The 27,620-nt window shown below is 41.5% G+C and overlaps 1 protein-coding gene across 1 annotated transcript in view; it reads left to right on the top strand.

Moving 5' to 3' along the window:
* ADAMTS2 (ADAM metallopeptidase with thrombospondin type 1 motif 2) overlaps positions 1 to 27,620 on the top strand; it is a 384,270-nt gene that overhangs the window by 305,475 nt on the left and 51,175 nt on the right. Inside the window, exons 7-10 of the mRNA XM_077326669.1 lie at positions 1,583 to 1,688; positions 5,187 to 5,330; positions 10,004 to 10,136; positions 13,739 to 13,852. Of these exons, the coding sequence (XP_077182784.1) occupies positions 1,583 to 1,688; positions 5,187 to 5,330; positions 10,004 to 10,136; positions 13,739 to 13,852 (497 nt within the window). The remainder of the gene's footprint in view (positions 1 to 1,582; positions 1,689 to 5,186; positions 5,331 to 10,003; positions 10,137 to 13,738; positions 13,853 to 27,620) is intronic.

The raw sequence follows: 27,620 nt of genomic DNA on the forward strand, positions 1-27,620 counted from the left end.
GAATTCAAGGGGATTGTATGGCTGTTTTAGCAAAGATCATATGGCTGAATTTGGATATTGTGAGACAGTTTACTAATTTAACACAATTAATTTTTGCTTTATATTCCCACTGTCATGATTGTAGTTCATAGTCTAAGGAAGAGTGCTTGCACTCGAAAGCTCATGCTTTGAATAAATCTTTGTTGGTCTTAAAGGTGCTACTGGAATCTAATTTTATAGATTTCTCAGAGAGGAGATGTGATATATACATATACACATTTCACACAATAATTTTCAGAAGTGCTAAACCTCAAGCACTTGGCAATTTCTGCAAAGAGACACTCTGTAAACATGATAGAGAATGGTAGTTCAATTGTATTGTTTTTCCCCCTCCCAAACTTGTGGTCTGTTTACCTTGCCAGTTGATAGTAGTAGTGCATGAATTCTGGACCTCTTCCTTCACCATTCACTGTGGACTTTTAACATTAGCACATAATTTCTGAATCTCTTCCGTCTCCATTCATAGGGCTGTTTAGTACTTCCTGTTTTTTTTACTGGTTGACTCTCACTCCGAGTACTTTCTGCTTTAAATGTTATTATTTAATGCTGCTTTTCCACCAGCTGTATCCCAAGTTGCTAGTTTGTTTCATTTGTTTAAATCTTGTTTTCCTGGCTAATGATTTTGTAGATTTGACTGTGGGGAAAAGCAGACAGGAAAGAAGACCAAGTGGATTGCACATTGGGATCGGAATTAGATTTCTTGTGGGGTTACAGTTTGGGTTGCACTCTGAATCATAGGAAAACTGTTCAAACCCACTGTTCATTTTGTCATCTCATTGCCATACCGGTCTTCACTGTATTCTTAAAATATTTAGAAAGAAGCCAACTAGGACAATTATTCATTTCATGACAGATTCTCTGTTAAATCATTTAGATACTACTGAGATATTGTGCAATAGTGTATAGCTCAGCTTTTCTTAGCTTTTTTACCTTTGAGAAACCCCTGAAACATTCTTCAGATTTCAGGAAACTACAGAAGTGGCACAATCATTCAGAATATGGTTGGGAAGCATAGCTATGTACACGCCCACCCAGAGCCCCTCCCTATCCCACCTCCCCAGGCCCATCATTGGCCGTTTTGTGAGGGAAGGGTGGGTTGACATGACCATATATGATTATATCACCCAATAAATGTTTAATAAATCATATACATATATATACATATACATACATCCATATACATACACACACACACACACACACACACACATTCAGGAAACATTTCCAATCCTGTCAAGAAACCCCTAGAAAGCCTAGTATAGCTGTTAAAAATAAGTGTGTTTTTGATTTTGTTTTTAGATAATGAAAAGTGGCCACAAGTCTCTTGTCCTAGTATGGATGATACTAGGAAATCATCATTTAATTTCTCAGAATCTTCAATAAGACAACACTAGAACTTGTCATGTTTTGTATATTGTTAAACAGTTGAAGCATCCTGATTTTAAAAAATCCAGACAGATTTTATAAAGTTGCTCTTTAAGGTATAACAATCCATTGTACAGAAGCAGTCTATATTTCCTAATTCTTCTGTTTTCCCTGATAGGTTATGCTCCTGTCACTGGCATGTGTCATCCAGTTCGAAGTTGCACACTTAACCACGAAGATGGTTTCTCCTCAGCATTTGTGGTAGCTCATGAAACTGGACATGTGTAAGTAACACTCTATTCAACTAGATCCAGATATATTTATGATGGTGGGGCTAGAGCCATGATTTCAGTCAAGGAAACAAATACCTTTAAAATAATGGAAGACATTGACAGATTTGTTTCTTCCATAGAAGTGAATGGGGAAGCTTTTCTTGTCAAGGCAACTGCATAAGTGCACTAAAGCTTCTAAACCTACAACAAATATTTCTGTTAATATTAGTGTCCTTCAAGAACAACTTTCAATGTATTTTGTTCTGTCACAGATACTGCAATACACAGGTGAGTTTGTGAATTGGATATTATTTACGATTAAGGCTAGAACAGCATGGATGTGAGGGTGATCTGACTGTGTCATCTGTCACCACATTGATCAACAGGGTTGATTCGGGTGATCTGGTTGGCGAGGCGGGTGTTCCCTACCTCCCTCACCACTCCATGTGCATCACTCCCGAAGCGGTGCACTCAGTGAAAGAGGATGACCATCGCAGACAGAAGGAGTGTATTGTTCTTTGGTCAAGGGCAAAAACAATTAAGCTTCCAGGCTTGGGCCCTATCTAGCATGAGTGGAGCGGCACTTGCAGGAGTGAACTTTCAGATTGCTTATCTCCCCCTGCAGCCAGCTGTGCACACACAAATCCTATCTGATGGTAGTGGTAGTGGTCAGAGGACCACCAGGAATCATATTGTGTGTGTCTATAATGGAGGTCTGTCATGAGAGGAAATCAGCAAATTGGCTGCCCTTTTCACCTTCTGCTAATGAAATACACAGACTTCAAGCCCATTTCTTATACCTGTATCCTATATAATTTTCGGGTGTTTTACCTTTACAAGTTGAAGATCACATCTAATGAAAACATGGATAGGTGTACAGATAGTTTGTTCGTGCAGAATTTTCAACAGAACTCTTCAGAACACCCTCACCTCATAGACTTGCTTTCATTAGAACAAAAAGGGCAAAATATTGGGTGAAGATTGATTGATTATTGTATAAAAATCCCTAGGCATTTCTTCATGCAGGCTTCATCAGGGGAATCAGACTATTCACCTCGTACTGGAACTGTCAATTGATTAATCAACCAACTTTCACCTGGCATATATAGAACTATGTAGAGATGTGAGAGTATAGTGAGTGGTAGAGGATGAAAGAGGGTTCTGCTAAACTGTAAGGGATTCCTCCCACTCTGAATCCTTCTTGATATTGGTATTCTGATTATAGAATCATAGAATCATAAAGCTGGAAGGGGCCATACAGGCCATCAAGTCCTGCAGGGTCAGCCTAAAGCAGTCTTTCTCAGTTTTTTTACTGTTGAGAAACTCCTGAAACATTCTCCAGGCTTCGAGAAACCCCAGAAGTGGGGCACTTGTGCAGAATATGGTTGGGGAGCAACCTCCCACCCCCCAACACCTCCAAACTATCATTAGCCATTTTGGGAGCGGGGGTGGGCCGACATGACGATATATGGTCATATTATCTGATAAATGTTTAACGATTAAAAAAAACCATTAATTAACTCCCCTAGAGTTAAAGGCAGCAGTATGCTTGGGTAACCTATTAGGATCAGATTCTGGCTCCGTCTCACCACCACCCTTTTGGGGATGTTCATGGGGAGCATGGATAGTTGTTTATACTGACATGTTTCTTCCTCATGTTGTAATTTTATGCCCCATTTTAATTTTTAATAGTGTTTTATGGGGGGGGGGGGTTAATGGACTGTTGTCACCTGCCACGAGCCAGTTCTGGGAGTGGTAGGGGGTAAAAATCTAAATAATAATAACAACAACAACAACAACTTCCACCATCCAGGAAACCTTTCTAGTGTTGTCAAGAAACCTCAAGAAACCCTGGTTGTCAAGAAACCTCAAAAAACCCTGGTTGTCAAGAAACCTGGTTGAAAAGGCCTAGCCTAAAGCATCCTTGATAAGTATCTGTCCAGCTGCTCCTTGAGGACTACCAGTGAGGGGGAGCTCACCACCTTCTGAGGCAACTGATTCTACTGCTGAACTATTCTGATTGTGAAAAGAAAATTCCTAATATTTAGCCAGTACCATTCTACACACAGTTTAAAGCCATTATGGTGGGTCCTACCCTCTGCTGCCAGTAGTGGTTATCATAGGGGTGGAGGGAGAAGGGAGTTGTCAGTTCCTTATCTGAAGGAGAAAAGCTAAAAACTACTTCCTACATTTTATCCACATTCAGGGAGCTCCCCCCCCCCCTTTGTGCACTTCCTTGTGCATTCAGTGGCTAAACAGGCTTTGAAGCACATGGATGATGATCTGGTAGACATCCTTGGAACTTCCAAAAAGCTTTGGACAAGTTCCTTCACCAAAAATATCTGAGTAATAATATCAGTCACAGGATAAGAAGACAGCTACTTTTGTTGTTTAAAAAATAGTTAATAGAAAGGAAGCAGAGTAGGAATAAATTAACAGTTCTTTTAGTAGAGGATGGTAAGCAGTTTTGTCACACAATGTTTAGTATTGGGATCAATGCTATTTAACTTGTTCATAAATTGTTTAGAATTAGGGCTGGTCTGTACAATGGCACGTTTGCAGATGATACTGAATAATTCAGTCTGGTAAAAATCACAGAAGATTCTAAAGACCTTCAGTAGACCCTCTGTAAGCAGGGTGAATATGCTGTCAACATTCGGAGGTTGCCCAGCTACTTTTTTATGTGCAGAAAATATATATGTCATTGGTACAGGGAAATAAGTTTCATAAATATGCTAAAGCATGATGTACAGGATTTTTCCTCATGGTAATAATCTCCTGGCACGAATGAATGCTTTCCCCTCAAAGGTCTTAGGGGGAAGATTCCACCATATCCCATACCACGTGAGACTCTGTCCGTGTGGTTCTGGCTGCCCTGACTCGGTCTCACACATTTTGTTAGATTGCCCCTTATATGAACAGTGTCAGGATGACAGCTTTGTTGCTTTGCTGGGAAACAAGCCTTCTGTAAGTAAATCTATGACCTTGCAATTTCTGCTCTCTGACAAAGACCCAGAGGTAACAATTTTAGTTGCCAGAGTTTTAACTAAGATGCTTTTATAATATGCTACCCACCTTGTATTTTATCTTTTATAGTTTATTTAATCATTTTAAGATCTGTTCAGTTATGTAACCCCATGGCCTATTTTATTATTTTGTTGAAATTTTAAACCCTATTTTTATATGTTTTATACATATTTTATGCCAATAAAAGGTTACTGACTGACTGACTGACTCGTGGTAATAAGGTTATTGCTGAGGCCTATCAGACTTCTGGGGTTTCTGGGCCCTGGAAAAGGTCTGTTCCCCCTTCTGCTTTAGTTCTGTGTGGACCTGGTAGGTATCTGGGTATATCCTGTGTACACTGTTTTGAGTTCATCAAAAGAAAAGCAACATACATGAATAAGCAATAAGCAGAGAAAATGAAAATATGAAAAAAGAGGGAATATTAAATGTTACAGCATTTGAAAAACCCATCAACAGACTTTGTTCCACTATATTTTCTTATAGATTAGGCATGGAACATGATGGCCAAGGGAACAGATGTGGGGATGAAGTCCGTATGGGAAGCATAATGGCTCCTCTAGTCCAGGCTGCATTCCATCGCTTCCATTGGTCTCGATGCAGTCAGCAGGAGCTGAACCGATATCTTCAGTGAGTAGAACGATGAAATGGAATCTATTATTCTGGATTGGAACTTTGATAGTAGCATTTACATATCATCATTACAGTAGGTATGAAGTTTGGATATAAACATAAAACAATTCTGCTAGAAATATGGGGATTGCTTTCAGGAGATAAAAGCCATAAAACAGAATTTATAGCAGCATTGCAAATAATTATGTTTTCTCAATTTTCAATTATAGAATCATAGGATAATAGAGTTGGGACCACATAGGTCATCTAGTCCAACCCCCTGCACTTTGCAGGACACTCACAACCCTATAGTTCATCCACTGTAACCTGCCACCTCCTTGAACCTTCACAGAATCAGCCTCCCCGTCAACTTCTGTTTAAAAATTTCCAGAGATGGAGAACCCACCACCTCCTGAGGAAGCCTGTTCCACTGAGAAACCACTCTAACTGTCAGGAACTTCTTCCAGATGTTTAGATGGAATTTCTTTTGAATTAATTTCATCCCATTTGTTCTGGTCCGTCCCTCTGGGGCAAAAGAAAACAACTCTGTTTCATCTTCTACATGGCAGCCTTTTAAATACTTGAAGATGGTTATCAAATCCCCTCTCAGTCATCTCCTCTCCAGGCTAAACAGACCAAGCTCCCCCAACGTCTTGGTCTCCAAACCCCTCACCATCTTTGTTGCTCTCTTCCGGACACGCTCCAGTTTGCCTACATCCCTCTTCAACTGGGGTGCCCAAAACTGAACACAGTACTCCAAGTGAGGCTGAACCAGAGCAGAGTAAAGCGGTACCATCACCTCCCGTGATGTGGACATGATACTCGGTTTGATACAACCCAAAATACAATTTGCCTTTTTAGCCACCGAGTCACACTGTTGACTCATGTTCAATGTATGGTCTACTAAGACTCCTAGTGTAAGTGCTTTCAACATAAGTCAGTTCTCTTAAAAGTAATATTGTTAGGTATTGATTTTAGCAAGAAGAGATGAAAAAAATAAAAATATGGTACTTAAAAAAACAGTCTTTTAAAAAAAGATTAAACTTATTCAATAGAATATCCATCCTATTTTTTTAACAACAGGACAAAAAAAATCCTTTGATGAATAGATGTAATTCATCGCTAACAAAAAAGTACTATGCCATCTTTTGATGTTGAAATAGTTGTATAGTGTGGTCACCATAGGAAGCAACTCTGAATCTCGTAATTGTCATTTAAGTGTTTATAACTTTGAGGATTGACTCTTGTAACAGACTCTACAGGGGTGTGCCCTTGAAGATGGGTATGAAATGTCAGGTGATGCTGAATGCCACAGTCAACCTCCTCAGTGTGATGGGGAACTTGGAACATATTCAGTGTGACTTCAATAACTGTGCTAGCTTCTCATTTGCTCCCAGTCCCAATACTAATCCTAAATTTCTTTGCTTCCCCTTTATTTCTTCCTTTCCCCCCTAAAATCTGTTAATCATCTTTCAACTAAGCAGCACTCAAAATAAACTATACAAATCTGAAATGAAATCATTTGCAGGAGTAGTCATTTTCTTCAGATGAACTGATATCTATTGCCTGAAAACCAGCTGTAATAGCAAGAGATCTCTAGGTAACACCTGGAGGTTGGCAGCCCTAAGCATAGAAAATACATGTAGATTTTATTTTTCCTATTCTAATACACAGTAGTGCTTTCCATACTCTACTTGAAATTTCAGGAGCAATACTGGGTTCTGGATCATGCTCAGACTGTAATCAGCTCCCTTAAACGAAATGTAATCAGCTCCCTAAAGGGGATAAGGGGTACAGCCTTGCGCTGAATACACTCCTTCCTCCAAAACCGGACACAGAGGGTGGCAGTGGGGGGAGAGCTATCAGGCCCTTACCAGCTCCCTTGTGGGGTACCACAGGGCTCAGTGTTCTCCCCCACATTATTTAACATCTTTATGCGCCCTCTGGCTTAACTCGTGCAGAGTTATGGGCTGGGCTGCCATCAGTATGCTGATGACACCCAGCTCTTTCTCCTCGTGGATGGCTACCAGGGCTCTCCCCCAGAACCATTTGCCAGATGTTTGGAAGCCGTGGCCGGATGGCTCGAGCAGAGTCGCCTGAAATTCAACCCCTTCAAGATGGAGGTCCTGTGGTTGGGCCATAGGGGAGCAGACCAGGAAGTGCATTTACCCTCTCTGTCCGGGACGCAACTTAAGATCACGTCTCAGGCCAAACTTTTGGGGGTGACCATTGATGCCTCACTAACACTCGAGGCACAGGTCAAGCCGGTAGCTGGCTAGGCATTTTTCCAGCTTTGCCAGGCTAGGCTACTAGCGCCCTATCTGTCCTCTGAACACCTGGCCACAGTGATCCATGCAACATCACCTCCAGAATAGATTTCTGTAACTCGCTCTACACTGTCCTGGCTTTGGACCCAGAAACTGCAACTGTCCTCACAGCTACACCTTGGAGGGCCCACATCCAGCCAGTGCTGAGGCAGCTGCACTGGTTACCAGTTATATTCCAGATCAGGTTCAGGGTTTGATTTTGACCTTCAAGGCCCTCCGTTGTCTGGGCCCAGCTTATATGAGGGACCACCTATCACCCTATACCCCCCACAGGGCTTTACGCTCTGCAGGGGCTAACCTATTGGTCATTCCCGGTCCCAAGGAAGCTCGGCTGGCCTCGACCAGGACCAGGGCCTTTTCGGTCCTGGCCCCGACCTGGTAGAATGAGCTCCTGGAAGAGCTGCAGGCCCTGCAGGAACTTCCAACATTCCACAGGGGCTGCAAGATGGAGCTCTTCTGCCAGGCTTTTGGTTAAGGCCGGGCAGCAAGGAAGATCTGGGCCCCCCCTCACAAAGTGGTGGTTGTGTGTGTCATCAGCTCCCCTCCACCTCCCCTTTTTAGTGGGGTTGCAGAGATTGGGTTAGTCTACGATAAACCTTGCCGCCATTCTTGTCTTCTCTTAATTAATTTTGTTAAGGATTGGTTACATGGGGTACCATGTTTTTATTGAATTGGTTTTAGGGGATTGGTTTTATGCGACCCACCTCAAGCCTCCGGGGGGAGGCGGGATATAAATAAAATGATGATGATGATGATGGTAAATGTGATTCTATTGAGAAGAGGCAAGCATACCTCCCTTGACCTACCAGAACTGTCCACCATCAACAATTTCTGCCTTGTTGTGGTTTAATTTTACCTAAGATTATTTAGGCCATTCTGCACAGAAAAAAAATGCCTCATGCCAGCGCAATGGCGTAATGGTAAAAAAGTGCCTCCCAGAATTCCTCACCTGCTAGCTCCTCTGCTGCTGTTTCACACTTCCTGGCATTTTGCATGGCTGCTTGATTTGGCGGAAAAGGGGAATGTGCTATACACACTCCTCTCTTTCCCCTGTCAATCAAAACAGGCAGGCAATCACCTTTCTCCCTCTTTTAAAGGGACTGTGAGCTAATTTTTTTATAAAAATGACTTCTATGTTTAAACGCATATGCATCTATTCATAGATATATAAGACTCCTTTTACTGCAAGCCCTCTTGCCATCTGGAGCCTTGAAGCTTTAAAAAAATGGGGGGGGCAATTTGTTTTTTTGTTTTGTTTTGTTTTTTGGTGGGGAAGAGGCATGATTTATAGGCAAACTGGTGTGAAAAAGTTTATTTTGTGCTCTGCATGGCGATTGTGGGTCTATCAGTTGCCCCGTTAAAAGAAAGCCCCATTCCGGGTTAAGAGAGAGGGAGGCGGGCTCAAGGGCGGGCACTGGAGCTGGAAATCTCACTACTTCATCCACTTTGGTATCACATGTATCTCATGCGAGTGTCTTGCTGGCTGCTCTCATCCTGCTAGCGCTACATGGCAGGGGTAATCCAGTTTTGTGGATTCCCTTTCAAGCGCTTTAAAATGGAGGACGTAGCAGCTGGTTTGCGGGTCTAATGCTGAATGTTCAAAAATATTTTGTTTGCAGAAGGTAAGACTCCCACTTCTTTAATCAGGTGCGGAATGGCCCTTTTTGTTGCCTAAGAGTTGCCTGCTATGGTCCTAAGATATGAGGAGCAAACGCTAATGAGGTGAAGATAAGCTAAACTAAGCTAAACTAAGCTAAACTAAGCTAAGCTAAGCTAAGCTAAGCTAAGATAAGATAAGATAAGATAAGATAAGATAAGATAAGATAGCAGAGCACGTGACAGCTTAATGAATGTAAAAATGAAAACAACCTGGGCATTTTCAAGAGAGCAATAAACTAGAGAGGCATTGGGCTTGTATATATTCTTACAACTTGTGGACACAAGCAGAAAATCATTTATTTATGTAGCTTGGCAAGCAGTATTCATGGATGACTGCATTGACCCCCCCCACACACACACACACACAAATGGAAACATAATTAAAGTATTTGTCTTCCTATTTCTAGTGACTTTTTTCTTCTATTATTTGCAGATAGCTTTTTTGAGGTAGTTGCTATGATTCCTTGTCTTCCCTCTAACATGGTGGTGTAACATACGAGCAGCATGTTGTCTTTTCTCAGATGTAAATCTGTTATGGTGTGATGTCTTGTTCTCTGTAATGAAGAAGGTATTAACTGTGCTTTGTGAAACTCATTTCTGAGAAAACATGCCCTTTATTTTGCTTGGACTAAATATGAACTGAATCTTCAAGCACCGCAAAAGTCTCACATTCCCATCTGTGGCTGTAATTTTTGCCCACTACAGTTCCTATGATTGTTTGCGTGATGATCCTTTTGACCATGACTGGCCTTCCCCTCCTCAGCTGCCTGGAATTTATTACTCAATGAATGAGCAGTGCCGCTTTGATTTTGGTTTGGGCTACATGATGTGCACCGCTGTGAGTAGACACAAACTTGCTGTACCTCAACCAGGGTTTTGGCACCTGCACCTGTCATAGGGTTGCTAGTGTTGGGCTGGGAAATTCCTGGAGATTTGGGGGGGGCAAGGGGGGGTTAGGGAAGAGATGGACCTGGGTGGGGTACAATACCATAGAATACATTTACCAACGCAGCCATTTTCCTTTTTATTTTTAAATCTTAATTTATTTTTGACAAAAATCGAAATAAAACAAATACAAAGCTTTAAAGTACAAACCACAACACTACCATAAATCATCAGTAATACAGGCTTGAAATTCATTCTGGACAGGAAAGCATTCAATTTTTTCAGACCATTGGCCATGTAGCAGACATTCGTTTACACAAGCAAATACAATCCGCTAGTTTTATAACCAGTCTTCTTTCTTCAGGCTTATGTTCTTCTTCCAGTTCTGAGCAAAAATTAGCCTTGTAGATGTTATGGCATTAAGGACAAAAACCAGCCCCCCCCCCCGAAGAACAGATCTATGTACTCTACAGATTTGTTGAAATTAGGGTTTCCAGCTCTGGGTTGGGAAATACCTGAAGACTTTGAGGCTGGAAGTGGGAGTGGGTGCGATTTGGGACAGGGAGGGACCTCAATGGAGTATAATGCTATGCAGTCTACCCTCCAAACAGCCATTTTCTCTGAGGAAGCTGATCTCATTAGTCTGGAGATGAGTTATAAGTCCAGATGATCCCCAGGTCCCATCTGCAGGCTGGCATCCCTAGCTGTAATTCTGGTACTTCTCCAAGTCCAATCCATAGGCCGGCAACCCTGCCCTACAATGGTTTTTAAAAACCTTTAAAACAGCCTGAGAATGGTATTTCATTAGTAGTGGCACCTTCTGCCAGAGGAAAGCACCTCTCCTAGTGGAACAGATCCAGGGGCTCCACCTCAATGTATCCAACTAACATGAAGTGAGAATATGAACAAACTGAGGTGTCACAAAATTTGTCTATTAAAAATTGTGTAATTATAGTAAGAGGGTATAATTATTTTCAGCATGTTAACTTGTCTCTATAATGAAGTACAATGCTACATGCATTGATAGGGACTTTCTAATGTGAACATTAATATAAATATGAAGTCCATATTAAAGACGGCTCATCTTAGTACTTAATATTGATTATCTCCCATTGAAGGTTTCCAAGGGCAAATCTATGCCATTTGAATTTAGTATTATGAAATGGGCTTCTAGTTCAGTATATCTGGTGCTTTCCTAGAGTACAGTGGTAAAACACGAATATGTGTTTCCTTTCACCCCATCCCCATAGTTAATGGTCACAGGATTTAAACTGTAAGAAAGCAAACACCTTCTGCTAGCTCCTACATTTTAATCTTCAGCCCTGAGAGTAGCATCTGGGTGGTATAAAATCACTTTTAAGATAAACGATTTGTCACATAAAAACTCATAAAAGCAATCTGTTTTATTTCACATAGAATTACTGTTGCTAGATAAAATTACTGTTGCTGTTTTTCTACCCCAGCCTGCATGGTTTCATACAGATTAAATTGTCCTCAAAGTACATGCCTCCTTAAAATGTGATCTATAGTTGTGTCTACATGTGTCAGTAATCCCTATGAGCACAGCTGTCCATGGAACAGAACAGGAAAGTCCCTGCAATTGTGCATATTCAGTCACGTTGGTAGAACATCACTACTGGCATTTCTTTTAGAGGCATTTTCCCCCTTCTGTTCCATTCCCCTCACATCCTAATTTAGAACTGGGTCTAACTAAGGGGATTCAAGACTTGGATTGGTAAATTGGCATAAATTGAACAAATCTTTAATGTAAACATTGCTAACTTGACCAAATGGAGGAAATGGCCAGATAGAGATATAGGAATTCCACACATGCTTCTGATTCCTCAGTCTACCTAAATGTACATACCAAGAAAGGGAGGGGAATTGTGGCTTTAGTCCTATGACTATCTTAAAAATCATCTCATTTACGGATACTTATACTATTTAGATAATTATTTAGATTTTAACTATCAAGATTTAGAACAGGTTATTAATGTTTAAAAGCCATTTCTATATAATAGCTAGTAAAAGCAAATCTGTTGTACAAGAGACAAAGAAAAAAGGGTCATACCAAGTCTCACAAAGAAAACATTAGCCCATGTAGGGAAAGTGAAGCCCCAATACGTTTCGCGTCAAGCTTCCTCAGAGGGATACCCAGTAGAATGCTACATTCCCTTTTGTTAGCTCTTTCAGACAGATTTTTACAGAAGGAAAGTGACATTCTATTGAGAATCTGAAGTGATATCCCGCTTGATGTGAAACATGTTGGGGTTTCACATATATTAAAGATTCTTTCCCTACATGCACCAATTGTTCTTTTCTATTTTCTTTGTAGAAGAGACAAAGCAATATCCCTTTTCAACAGTGGAAAGGTTTAATCTTTCCTTACCCAACAGTCTCAATCCGAATTAACCACCCCCATGTGCCTGATTTTTACAAGGTGGGGTCTTTACAGGGGATCATACTGGGGGTTTTGTAATTGGCATCTAATAAATCCTGTATACTAAAGCAACTATCAATTACAATATGAATGGACTAGTCCTGGAGTATGAAACAACAATGAGGGGAGAGCAAGTAGCATTTCAAGTTAGAACCTACCCTGCTCGTTGTTGTCATTGCTTGTCTATTATTTCTGTTTTATTGGACGTATGAGACTGTTTTACAAGCTGGTTTCCACTTAGTGAAGGGTATGGGGCAAAACAGATGGCTTTGGGGTCCTGTTGTGTAACAAATTTGTTCCATTTATCATGTATATATGAGCACTAAGACCCTTTAAGCTTTGTTAAGTCAGTCTAGCTTCTTAGTCCAAGAAGAGTTGGATTTCAACCACTTCTGTGGTGATGAGTATTAGAAACATTATTTCTCCTGGCTGTGAGTGGAGGATTCTGCTTGTACCTATGCCATGATGATCTCCAGTCTGCTTCTATTTGAGGCAAGATACTGCTGTTGAATTTCTAAAGCTGCTGGTATTGATCTGTAATCGGAACCTATGTTTGCTGCATCCTAAGAGCCATCAGAGCAGACTCTAATTTGTCATTCCTGCTGACCAAATACTGCATTTGGAATGCTGATCACATGCCCTTTTTCATCATTGCCTTCTTGGGAGGTGTGTGTGGTGTCTAGCCATTGGGGGAGTGGGTTGGAGGCAAGGGAGCTGGCTGAGATTGAAAGTAGACATTATTGAACTGATCATAAGTGGCAAGTGGGGAAAACAACACACAACTAGTATTCAGGTTGCCTTGCTCCATCAGGGTTTGAATCCTAGATGCGTAGCAGTTCCAAATCAGGTTACAGTGAAATTCAGGACTGACTTGCCAGATCCCTTAAGTAAGGTTGAGTGACCCCCATCCACCCAGCCCTGGCCTAGTGGCTATCATTTATAATCTCAAGACTAGTCTTCTGTATCACCAACAATACCATTGCTAATGGGTTGATACCTTAAAGTTTTTCAAGAAGCCTTTTCTTTATATTTTGCCAACTGTTTTGTTCATGTAATGCAGATATTAACATTCTTTTTCTAAATGCAGTTTATGAGTACGTGTCCTTTTCTTCTAGTTCCGTACCTTTGATCCTTGCAAACAGTTATGGTGTAGCCATCCTGATAATCCTTATTTTTGCAAAACAAAGAAGGGACCTCCATTGGATGGAACCATGTGTGCTCCTGGGAAGGTGAGAGATGGCATCACTTTACTTAATGTAGTGAAAGAAAAAGCACAAGAATCTGCCAGTTATCATTGTTTATTCTGAAACTATATGTATTTTCTGGAATACCCTATTTAGGATCAGAAACAAGAGTTGCAGAGTTGGTACATTTGGAATATACAATTCATGCTAAAGATTTACCCCCCGGACTTTTGTAATATATCCCAGATCACTCTTGCCCTGTTTTCCACATGTAAAAGGATTGACAGGACTTGCTCATTTATCTTACATTTTAATTTCCTGTTGGATCTTTGCAGTGTATTTTGTGCTACTGTTTTACCTGCTGTTTCATTAATATGGCTTATTGATGGTTTTAATGTACATTAGTATTTTAATACTTTTTATAGCCACCTTTGGCATAATTTGTGGAGACGCAGCTAAATAAATGATAAGAAACTGAGTTGGGTCCAGTGGAAAATTTCCATGAATGGAAGGGGAATGAGTTTTTTGCCAGTTCCCCTTCATGTTGTCTTCAAGCATTGGGGCTGCAGTGGGAGGAAGAAGGTAAAGAAGTTGCTAGATATTCTTTCCATCAATGGTGATTTTATGCAGGATGAAACACACTTTCTCCAGTTTGTGGATATCACACAGCAGCATGGGAACTAATTCCCTGCAGCTTCTTCCTGTGTTGCTCTAAAGTCACCATGTAGATTAGATTAGATTATTTATTTACGGTCATTAACTAGCACCAAAGTATGAATAAAACCACATACCTTGTTAACTGCATTTTAACAGCCAGGGCACTCAGCATCATAATATAAACAAAGCCACAAACATTATTACAGCATTTTGACAGCCTGGTCACTCAGCATCAACAGTAAGAAAGTCACCATGTAAGCAGGATCCATGACATGGATCTTTCCCATATGTATGTCATCTAGCCAAGAGAAAGGGCAGCATGGAATGATAGGAAAGAAACCATCTCTTTGGCCCTAGCTTAGTGGCTCCTTCCTGCAAACACTCCCAGGATTACCTGAGATCCCAGGTGAGTGGTTTCTGTGCTGACACTGGAAGGTATAAAACCTCCTCAGACTTTTACTTCATTTTACAGCCATGTATTATTTTTATCTCTTGTCTAATTTCTTGCCATCTTGACTGTTAATTAATGACTTTATAGCCTTTGCTGTAAAATGAATCCATAAAACAAGTGTTTTATTGAACAAATTAACAAGGGACAAGGCAGCTCTTCTGAATTCTGAAACGAGGTTTTATTTGTACTTTTGAATATAACAATTAGCCTTTATGTGTCTGGTCTAATAAAAAAAGCCTAATAGTTTACTAAAATCCCTGACAAGAAAGAATAAATACGAGTAATGAGCCTAATAAAAAGTATAATATTAATGCAATGTTGAAAATTCCTTCTCTGGGGAAATGTTTTATTGTTGCTGCATAGTACAAAGTTTGCATGTTAAAATAACTGAGTTATTATCCTTTCCTCAAAATTCAAGGATATGGAAGAAAGGATTAGGAGGAGACAAACTATTGCAGAATAGAATATACAAAACTAGTTTGAACAGCTGATGTAAGAAGTTGGCAGATGTGACCTTGTAGAGCTTTCCTGTTCCTCATTTGTGTGATCCTCTACAAGCCTGAATGTATACATATTTTATGATGTTATTAGGCTGCTGCTGAGCAGGTGGAGGGGAAGGGAGAGAGTCAGTTTCAGCACACCTATTTGCAATCTCATCTTTTGCTGTTGGGTTATTAGAAACTGGATAACAGTGCTGCCTACTGCCTAGCAGGCCACAGATGAGAAGTCAGTGCTTGTTCATTTTACTATATAAGGTAAACCTGTTCAGCAAGGACATCCTCTGCATGGAATCAGGCTTCCACATAGAGGTCCATTCCTATATGTGGTACCCAGTGGGAAAATGTGCTGCACATGTGGTACTTCATGTGGCATCGAGGATGGCTCAGATTAGATGAGATTCCTAAATGCAGCACCAAAAAGCAGGTTTGCACTGTGGGAGGCCTAGTGAGCTTTTGTGGAACAATGGAGTTCTATATAAGAGATTTGAATGACCAGGCTTAATGGACCAAGGTCTGTAAGAGACTCGTTTCCCTAAAACCCAGCAAAAGGTTATTGGGAGACCGTATCAGAAAAAGGTGCTCATATACCTTTTCCACATGGGGAATTAGGCCCAGGTCGGCATTCGTCTGGTTGGGGGGCTAATCCCAGCTTCCATATGACATTGGTACCAGCCTGGGCCTGGCTTGATTCAGGCCCCCCGTTTCTGCCTTGGGTGCCAATGGGGCCTATGCCAAGGCAGGCCAGTGTGGCAGGGAAGATCTGGCCCTTCTAGGCCAACTATATTGTCCTGACACAAAATTATCTAGGCAACTCTGCAGCACTGCATAACACCACTGAGCTATCTGGGACCTTTTACTTTGCCTAGCAACGCAGTATTGCTACCGTATTCCTAAACAAGAGAAAAAATCCCCCCCCCCATGACAGAAACTTTCCACCCCAGCTGCCTCGTGTGGAGGCAGAAATCTGGAGTAGACAGGGTGTGTCACTAAAAACGGTCTCCGTGGGGGTCACAGGAAGCAGCAGGGCAAACCACCTCATTACAAACACCCAGTGGCAGCCTTGTGCAGCACCACTAGCGAGCCTTCCACACAAAATTCAAAGTGCCAGCTACCTCTGCTGCCTCTATCTTTACCTGGGAGCCAGAACAGCTAATTCTCCTTGGTTTGGGCATGCTTTTCTCCCTATTGGCCTCTTTAAAAACAACACAGCAAGATGTGTGTGCCTTGCATGGCTTTCATGAGAATTCAGCCATCATTTTCTTGTGCAAGTTGCCAGGCACCCAAGCTTTCACAAGAAGGAGACCAATGAGAGTTCAGGAAGCCCTATAGGGCGGGGGTTGTCAACCCCCGGTCTGCGGCCCGCTACCGGGCCGCGAAGGCCTCGGTACCGGGCCGTGAAGGCCTCGGTACTGGGTCACTGCCGATTGCGCCTGCCTCTCCCCTCCCCACAGCTAGAAGCTCGCCAGGCTGTGAGTGAAGCAGCCGCCAAAGCAGCCCAATAGCAGCAGCCAAAGCGGCCGCTTCGCTCACGGCCCAGCTAGCTTCTCGCTGTGTGTGTGGGGGGGAGGCAGGCGCAGCCACCGGCACTCCGGCTGACGCAAACGCGCATGCATGGACCTGCTGCGCATGTGTGTTTGCTCCCCTGCTTGCACAAACACGCATGCATGGCAACTCTGTGCATGCGCATTTGCACGCAGCTGCCACACGTGCGTGCTGCCAGGGCGGCCGGCTCTCCCCCACCCCGGGAGGCGGTCCTCAACCTCAAAAAGTTTGGGGACCGTTGCTACAGGATATGCATGGTTTGCTGTTCTTTTTGTAAGGAGGGTCTGTTGCAGCAAGAAGTCAAGGAGGATTAGCTGCTTCAGCTTCCAGCTGGGAGGACAGGGGAGGTAATCAAAGTGGAGGTGAAGGAGACAATTGTAGGGAAGATGGGAGAAATATTTAAATAGTTTCTCCACACATCTGTTCTTCATGTGTGATAATCTCATCTGTATGAACAGAAATACAAACATCTGGCTTATCTACCAATTGGTAAATGGTCATCTGGCTCTACTTTTACTTCAATAGCAGCCTTCTTTGCCTTCTTCTATAAAGAAGTGTGTAAAGGATCTAGTTTGATGGAAAAGATGGTTATGCTATCAAGTCAGTACTGATCAAGGTGGGGGAAGGAGGGCGAGCAGCCCAAGTGCCTTCCCTTCTCATGTCTTTCTCTCTTCCCGTGTATGGTAGCTGTTTATCCATCTTTCTTTGTACCAGGATATGGTCAAAGTGGAATAAATATTTCATTCATTCATTTGGGATATGTTTATGCCACACTCCAGAGACCTACAAAATACAGTATATTTTAAAGCAGCCTTTCTCAATTTTTTTCCAGTTGCGAAATCCTTGAAACATACTTCAGGCTTTGACAAACCCTGAATGGCACAATTGTGCAGAGCATAGTTGAAAAGCATCATGTCTACACGCCCACTCAGGGCCTCTCCCCCTCCCCACCCCTTTCAGGCTCAACACTGGCCATTTTGGGAAGGACGATGAGGCAACATGACCATATATGGTCTTATCACCCAATAAATGTTTAACAAATTTTAAAAAATAGATTAAAAATTAACTCCCAACCATTTGGGAAATTCTCCCAGGACCATCAAGAAACCCCAGGATTTCATAAAAGTCTGTCTTTTCTAAGATTTTTAATTGAATGTTTTTCAACGTAACATTAGCAGCTGAGCTCTATAATTTTTTTTAGTAGCAAGCTGATGGGACAACTGCATAGGTTTGAGTATATACTGACAAGCTACTTACTTGCCCACTTTTGTGAGGTTTTTGAAAGATTTAAAAATCTTTCTAGCTGACATAGCCAGTTCTCTCACCCTTTCCCTGTATTATATGCCTCACATTCTGTCCAGCCTACATTTTATGAATCTAATAACTGCTTTCCAAAATCCCTTTTAATGTTTATGTTTTGTATACATTTTAAGTAATATTTCTGATAGTAACCTCACTTTTAAATCTGTTTCCTGGTTGGTTGATGGTTTCCACCCAATGTTTCACTGCTATTATGCTCAGTGTGTCACATTGGCAAGATATATTTCTGGCTCCTTAAAAGTGATGATGGATTCCTTGTGTGAACTGGATTGATTTCTCTCATGAAACTCCTTTGACTCTTGTGTGGCAAGAAGAGCCTGCATTTTATGGCATCTTGTGCTATAAAGAGGTTGTCTGTCATCTCATGCCCTCTCCAAAGACTTTTAAATAGAAACAGGACTCAAAAAGGCTATTGCTCTTAAGAAAACACAACAGACTTGTATGTCTTTTAATGTTTTATTTAGTGATTTCCATTGCACAAGAATTTTCAAGAAGTTATGTAATGCAGCTAGTGACATGTTCTTAACTTGCAAGGTTAGGCTCATTCCTAATCCACCTCTGCAGCTGTAGTTGCCCATTCTTCCTGATTCTTCTGTTTGGAAGAGAATCTATTCATCCCTCTCTTGCAGGGAGCAGCAGTGGGACACTGTCTGCAGTTTCATATTTTTCATGTGCCGGTGTAAGACAGTGGCAGTAGAAAAGTTGTTAAGTTACCACACTGTTGGACTGAGGAAGACATGGGAGACCAGCATTTGGGAGGCTACGGAACCTTATTCCCTTTCTTTCCTATGTGGGATCTGTTGCTCTTGCATCCTCAGAGTCAACATGCGGTTCCTGTTGGGTGTTTATTTACAAGTAAGAGCTCTAAGGTGTCAGATGTTTGCAATATGTTATTCCAGTATTTATCACCTTTGGTGGTTTGGGCAAAGTGTGTTTCCTAAGTGCCTTTCCTTCACTATAGATCTATGTTGTGTGCCCCGTCTGATTTACATTTGTTTTTGGTGGGATTGCATACTGTTGCTGGTGTTCCATGATTGACTGTGTAGAGTTAGTCAATTCCTAAGCGCCATCATGACAATATAGGGTGTAGGTGGTTATTTTTGTTTCTCCATTGATTACAGTTGGAATAGTTTAACTTACACAAACCATTATAAGGGGATACAACTAAGGTCTGCAAGAACTTAGAATACTAAATTCCATTCCACCATCTCCCATGACACCTCCAACACTACTCAATCTGCAATCTTATGCAAACATACTAGGACAATCATCAGAAGGTATGTGATAAACTTCTAGTGCAAAAACCAAGTAAATCTGCCCTAAGGAATGACTGGGTGGGAGACCACATTGAGAACTATAAGTAAGATGCTCTGAATTCCATAAATGAGAACCAGGGAACAAATCTGTAAATAAACTTAGAACTGCATTGCAAGATTCAAATGTTATTTGAATGGCTAGTAGTCATGGTGAGTACAGGGAACATCCATGGTCAGAGGCAGTAAACCTCTGAATCAGGAGGCAATATCATAGGAAGCCCTTGGCCTCTTTGCCCTGCTGTTGGACCCCCAGAGGAACTTGTTGACTACTATAGAAGACAGGATGCTGGACTAGATGCACCACTGGACCGATCCAGCAGGCCTCTTCTCATCTGATTTTCTTATGTTCTTATTCTAGCATTGTTGTGAGTAGACATTAGTACTCAGTATCTAGGTCAGTTGTGGTCAACAATGGTGTGTGAATCAGGTTACACTTATTCAGTTTCTTTAAGCTACAAAATAGGTTTCATTTCAGTTAAGTATATAAAGGAAGTAGCTTAACTTTTGTCAGAATATTTTCATTGGAAGTTTGTCAGGGAAAAGGAGAACAGGATTATAATCAATTAAAGATGTTGGTTCAAAAAGATTCCCCATTTCATTCCACATTAGGGACTTGAAGTTTTCATGATTTCATACCTCTATTCCCATCAGCCATTATTAAAAGTGCAAGCCAATTTAAACATGGCTAGTGCGTCAGAAAAACATCCTGGCCTTGCAGCAGCTGAAGGAATTAAGTGCCAGAACACATTGGTCTTGTTTAGTTAGCATTAGCTTGCTGATGGGTGTTCTTAACTCTTCTCAGCCTCGAGTGCTAGTGAGCAGCCTATCAATCAGCAAGAAAACTATCAACAGATTCTCTTCAACATTGTATAACAGCATTTTTAGAGGATTTGGTAAGCTAGGCTGGAAGCGATTTTGGTCCCACATTGCTTCAGTTTATCCCCTGATTCCTACCTATATTTTTTATTTGCCTCAGTTTTTACCCCCCTCCCCCCAACCAGTTCTTTTGAGACCACTTTTTCTAGAACTTTTTCTGGAAGCTAATTTTGAGTCAGCTTTTTCCTAATGCATAATGTTTCTATTTGTTTTCTTTGTTCCACCACCTCTAGCCCTCTTTTTAATTATTTGATTTTTGTCATTATTAAATCACTCCTACTTGCTGTGTATAAGTGATTTCAAAGGGGTGAGTAGGTTAAACCCTAAAATATTGATATGTCAATGTAACAAGTTCCGTAAATTTCCAGTTTTCTTTTTTTTTAAGTAAGTCTTTAGCTTCTTTCACATTGATAGAAGGAAAAAGGTTTAGCTCTGTGAAGGAACCACCTACAGACTTTCTTTTATTTAAAAAAATGAAAACTTAGAATTCAGAGAACCTGCTTTTATTGCAATGCTCCATCAATATATGTTGAAATTGTAGGCAATGTTTTAAAAAAAAATAAGGGGAGTATTGTGCTGCCACTGATGATGACGCACCCTCCTTTGAAAATCCTCATTGTATAAGCCATGTGCAGAAGGAAATAAAATAAAATTGTAAAGAATGCATAGGGTGGTTGGTATAGAAATCAAATAAATAATAAATAAATAGATATGTTGAAGAACCCTGTGTAAACCAGTTCAAGTGCTTCTTGATTGACTTCCAAGAAAATCAGGAGCAACTCGAGCGTGCAGAATAGATCACAGAGTTCTAAGATGTGGCATTGGGTCTTCCTTTTCATTGTTTGCTATCCACCCAGTTTTCCCCTTCCTTTTGTGGTTGCTTCAGTGATCCCACCTCTAAAGTTATAATGGTAGTAGTGGAATGTGCTGTTCAATCACATCTGTAGAGAGATGGTTTGCCAGTGCCCTCCTTTATGTTGGAACCCTGGGCTTCCTTGGTGGTCTTTTATCCAAATACTGGTCAGGACCAACTGTGCTTGGCTTCCAAGATCCAATGAGATCAGGCTAGCCTTGACCATCCAGGTCAGGGTGAAGTGATAATGAGGGCGGGGCAGGGGAGAATTGGTCTTTTCCGAGCCCCATCTGCCTTACTTCTAATAATTAATTAATTTTAGGGAAAGCCAAAGGGATATAAACAGTCCATCTCTTCATTTCCTTTCACATTTGCACAAGCCATTTCGTTTTCTTCCATAAAAGCTGGAGAATCAAATAAAAGATACAGTAAAGGAAATTAACCAAGGAAAAAAATGTTTTCCAAAGGCAATCAACACAGTCCAGATGATTTCACACTGAGAAAGCTGACCTCAGCTTCTCCCAGACAGGAGACAGATGGATAAATATGTGCTGTGTTAGTCACCACAGAGACAGAGAAAATTGGACTTTCCAAAAGAATATTAAATTGGCGTCCACAGCCTTTTTGTTTAATACAGCCATCACAGGCAGTCTTTAGCAGATTAACAGATGGAATGGGCTAAAGCAATCCTGTCAATACATCGCTGTGTCATAAAAGGACACAGTAATAACCTTCTCATTGGCAGAATTTTGCCACATTAAAGGAATTGAAAATGTTAGCCATGGGGGAAAATATTTTGCAGTTCACTACAAAAAAATCATAAATAGTGGTCCAAATTCTGATGATCCAATTATACTTCTTTTTTCTTTGTGTAGCTAATTGATCTACTACCCAAAACATTTTAGGCCACCCCAGTATACATATTAATTCCTCAGATTATTTCTTTATGTACTCTTACTTCAGACATGCTGTCATAGGGTTAAATAGTTATTCAGTAAATTCTACGTATCTAGGACTGGGTTGGGGGAGGGGGGCTGCCCATCAAGTCACAGCTGACTTATGTTGGGGTTTTCAAGGCAAAATACATTCAATTATGGTTTGCCATTGCCTGCCTCTGCCTTGTTACTCCAGACTTCCTTGGTGGTCTCTCACCTAAATACTAACCAGAGCCAATGCCGGGCAGCTTCCAAATTCTGATGAGACTTCCAAGAAGATGCAGTCCACCAAATAGGAACTTTCCTTTTACACAACTATCTTGTGACATTGGGATACTATATACCCATCAGGGCCAAATATTGTATACCTTCATTAAAAAATAAGGTGCCATATTTCAGTCTGGAAAAAAGCTGCATTCCTTTAATATAGGAAGATCTCCAAAATACCCAATCTCTACTACAGTATGCAGTTCTTTACAGTTTCAGACTATGAACATTTTCAGTGGAACAGTTTTATCCCATAGAATTTAGTGGGTGGCATTGAGAACCAAACCTTCTTTCTGTGTAGGTTCACCCAGCATTCTCCTTGCCTATTCCAGAGTCCTTTTTGTTTGTGAATTGATGCCAACCCCATATGATAGTAGAAATGCATGCTGCCCTATTGTTCTACAAGAACTGAGCACCAAAGGACAAAATGTGATATCCAGAAATGAAATCTCTCCTTTGAGTGAGTCCCATGACTGGATGCTTATGGTTAATGCTCACAATTATCTCCTTCATGCTTAAGTAAGAACAGAAAGTGGCAATTTCAGTTGTTGTTCATAGGAATGTCAAGGGAACAATTTGCTAGTTTGAACTACTCTCACATGTCAGATGTAACAGTTAAAGGCCCTCCAATATAAACATGTCTTTAAATTGTGTTGGAAGACCAGAAGAGATGGTGCTGTTAGGGTTACCTCCAAAAGTAGGAAGCTTCTCAACAGGATCTGCTGGCTGAGCTCAGATTTTGAGCATAAAGGTGGAGGTGGTCCTTCAAGTTATTTAGGGCTTTAATTCAGTGTTGATATCAGTGTAGCTGGATTGTATCCAGCTCTCAAAGTGTGTATCAATGAATGTACTCGTGGTATACATGTGGACTGTAGCCATTATGAAAATGTCTTCTGTTTTTTGACAAGACAAGACAGTTTTTGCATCTTCCCTTTATTATATGTTTCATTCTTATACTCTGCTACAGTAATTATCGATTAGGCTTTGACCTTCAATATCTTGCTGGCATACTGAAGATCCCCATTATGAAGACCCAGTGTCTCCTCTTTTCTTATCAGCTGATGACTAGACAGTGTTCTCATTTTCTGGAGAGTCTGCCATCCTTAACATTCAGGATGGCATTTACTCATTTAAGGTTCCAATCCTTACCCATAGCAGTGCGTAGTGGTCAGTTCTCCCATCTCCCCCTATCTGAATGCATCTGCAAATGTGATAGTGGAGTGATGTAATGGACTACACACTATGGACTGCCCCCTCTATGATGAACCAAGAGGCAAGTTTATTAAAAGAATACTCCCTACCACCTCAGGCCTCTCAAAAACTGAGTATATGATCTTTTTATTGTCTGATATCGATGCCTACGTTACCAACAGAGTTGCACTGTTTGCTCTTGCAGCCAGGAAAATCAGGTCCAAATTGTGCAATTAGGATTAAAACCCTAATCATTATGGTTCCTTTTATCTGTGTAACTTTTTATTACTTTTATTACTCCCTGTGATTTTATCAGTTTGATGTCTTAATTTTAACTGACTTTTGTACTGTACAGTTAATTTGCTGGAAATGGCCAATGGCCGACTAATAAACTAAATCTGAATCATTGTCAAGGTGCTACTAATTGTAGCTTTTATCCCTCGTTATTAGTGATAATCTGTCATATTTTTGTATTGTTTTCTGGTAAAATACTGGCCATCCTATGCTCAAGGATATTTTGCTTTATAAATACTTTTTCTTTGTTTTTGCTAGCAGTGGGTGTTCAGCCATATGTTTTGCATATAGTGCCTGCCAGGTGCCCAGATTTGAAGGCTGATTTTTCAGAAAAGCAATTGAATGATTGCACTTGCTGTTGTAGCAATCTCTCTCCATGTGTGTGTGCATGTGTGTGTGTGCCAGGCATCCATTTTGACAGAACCACAACCTAATATGAAGCAATGATATGACATTAAAAATACTTCCCAACCCAAGATTTATTTTTTACAGTTTATAAACACAGAACAGTCTATTAAGGCCACCCTACTCAGCTCTTTGTCAGGCTGCTACATGCTGGTGCTTATTTCAACAGGAATATTGACTATGTTCTTTCCAAATCCTTCTTTCCACATTCTGATATTAATATGGTTACTGGGAAAAGAAGATGTACATTGTCTACTAACTCTCTTTTATCTGAAATTATTCTTGATTTTTGTCTTCAGAGTTTATTCCCCATCTCAGTTAAAAGCGGTCTAAAATACAATTTTTATCAGCTTTTATTATTTTATTTATTATTTAGATTTATATGCCACTACTCCTTGCAAGCTGGCTTGGGGTAGATGAGAACAAAATAATTACATAGGGTTGAAACATTAATTCAATTTTGATAGTAATTAAAATCAATTAAAACCAGTTAAATACAGGCCTTTAAAAAATCTGTTGCCACATAGTATCAAAACCAATAATATTCCTCATTTCCAGGGAGAGAGTCCATCACAGGAGGAGGCCAACTCAAAGATATCATTCGGTTCTAGTTATTGGTCTCAGCCCAATGCCTGGTAGAAGAGCCCTGTCTTGCAAGCCCATTGGAATTGAGTTGACTTCAGAAAGGCCTGCAGCTCTTCTGGGAGCTCATTCCTCCAGGTCGGGGCCAGGACCAGTATTTATTTGAAGGTTTAGAATTTTCCAATTGATGTATTCATAGAAACCAGACTTTAGTAGAGTTCTGTACCAGTGTTTTATCTCTTCTTCTTTTTCTGAGTAATCTCTTTGTCATTTCATAAATTAAGGGTGGTAGATATCTCTTCTTCATCCTTGGAGCAGGCATTAGGAAACTACATTAGGAAAACACAGTGTGTTTAAGTTTTCCAGTGTGTGCATCTTCCAACATGTCAAACATACAACTTGCTTGAAGTCAGTTTGTGAATGTATTCGGTAACCTGCCAGTGTTTGGGGGCCTTGGCTAAAGCAACCTTGTTTCTCTAAACCAGTGGTCCCCAACCTTTTGATCACTGGAGACCGGTCAACGCGTAACAATTTTACTGAGGCCCGGGGGGGGGGTAGTCTTTTGCCGATGGACGTCGCCGCCACAGCCTGAACTCCTGCTCCACTTGCTTTCCTGCCGGTGCCCCTGACTTCCTGTCACCCACTGGGGGGTGCTGTCAGCAGCAGCTGCACAGTGCCACGCCAAGGGGGAGCCCCAGCCATGGTGGCCGCGGGAGAGCACCAAAGATGAGCTGGTGGCAGAGTGGCAGGGCAGCCCCCGAGGCAGCAGCCAGGGAGGAGGACGAGGAGGAACCACGGAGGAGCCGCAGACCGGTACCAACTGATCCACGGACCAGTCCCGGTCCCCGGACTGGGGGTTGGGGACCACTGCTCTAACCCAACTGACCTTCCCCCCAATGGAGGCAAACATGGAAGTAAACTCAAACATGAGTACTGCCCTTTTTGGCATGAACAAAATTGACAGCAAAATTTACCTGGACTAAACATGTTGCTTGCTATTGAAACCAACTCCATCAGTGCAGTGCCTTGATGTTTCTGTTTGATGTCCAGCTCAAATATCTTATCAAGCGGCTCTATGACTGCAACAGCTGCTTGTGCCACAGCTGTTATGAACCCCCTACTTCCTGACCCATAGTTCTCACCCCTTGTTGAGATTTGCTTGAATGCCTTATGCTCCTGGATCTCCCACTGGGTTGTGGCACCTTCCCAGGCCTGCTCAAGAGCACCCCTCCCATCTCCGCCTGCATCTCAAAGGCTCATCCTCCTCTCACTCTCTTATCTCAAGGCTGTTCTCACTGGGAGCTCAGTCTAAATACCAGATGGCCAATTGGGCTGTTTTGGCACCTTGTAGATCAGAGGAAACTGTATTGCCCTTTCTGTGTGAATTAATGTTCCCGCCAAATGCTGCTCCTATGCTCCACTCACCTAGCTAAGGTATATATGCTTTGCAACACCCTTGCCCAGCGTCTTTATGAAGATTCCTGTCTAAGAGCTTATGCAATGTGCTGATCTTTGTCCTGATTTTCCAAATAAAGACTTTTACTTAAAGTTTCATCCCAAAGCCCGAGAGTGATGTCTATTGTGTGAATCTGCTGGGACTCAATCGCTTGGTTCCTGACAACAGCCTCATGGCTTGTTTACACCTCCTTATGTAAGTTTCATTTACTGTGTGCTTCAGTTTCTAGGAAAGGGCCACAGCTCAGCAGAAGAATATCCACTTGGCACACAGAAAACCCCAGGTTAAATCCTGGGCATTTCCAGTTAAAAGGATCAAGTAGAACAGTGGTCCCCAGTCTTTTTTCGGCAGGGCAACTGCTCTGCCCGCGCAGCACGTGCACATGCGCAATTTCGGCCGTGCATGCGCGATGCGCGGCGTGGCCATGATTCCCTCCCCCCCCCTCCCGCAGGAAGAAGCTTCCTGGGCCGCAAGCTCGCAGCCTGGGAAGTTTTTTACTGCGGGGGGGGGTGGGGAGAGGGAACCGCGGCCCAGCGCCCTGGCCTTCGCGGCTCGGCACCAGGCCGTGGACCGCAGGTTGGGGACTACTGAAGTAGAAGGTCTGAATAGACAAGCATGACTATGATGGACTATGATGATCTGATTCAGTATGTTCATGTGTATGATTAGTCATGGATTAGGGTGTGTGACAATCTTTGCACAGAAATTGGCTGATTAGCAGTTGATTGCATGAGTGAGACTTCTTTCCTTTAAGCTCCTTTGATCTAATGATCTTGAGCAGCAAATAAAGAACCATTACTTAATTGTAAATAGTCCAGATTACACTGATTTATATAAATGGACAGGATTCTGTGGTTTCCCTATTGCTGGTGTAGCTTCAAATATAATGCAACAGCAATGGGGCATTGACATGGGACAATTTTTCATAGTTTCCCTGCCCCAGTTCCCTAGAAGCGGCTGCCCCTATTGCCTGGATCACCAGGGCATTGACATTGTTTTAAAAGCATTACTGGAATATCATTATTTCAATACAGTACCTGAATTTTACTACATTTCACCTCTTGGAAGCCAGTATGAAAAAAAGATATTAAAACATAAATTTGATGCAAATGACCATTTTTCTGTAAACAGTTTTTATTCTGGAAAAAAAAGACTCAACTATATTAAT

This window comes from Paroedura picta, chromosome 3, assembly GCF_049243985.1.
Source record: "Paroedura picta isolate Pp20150507F chromosome 3, Ppicta_v3.0, whole genome shotgun sequence".
NCBI classification, from domain to species: domain Eukaryota; kingdom Metazoa; phylum Chordata; class Lepidosauria; order Squamata; family Gekkonidae; genus Paroedura; species Paroedura picta.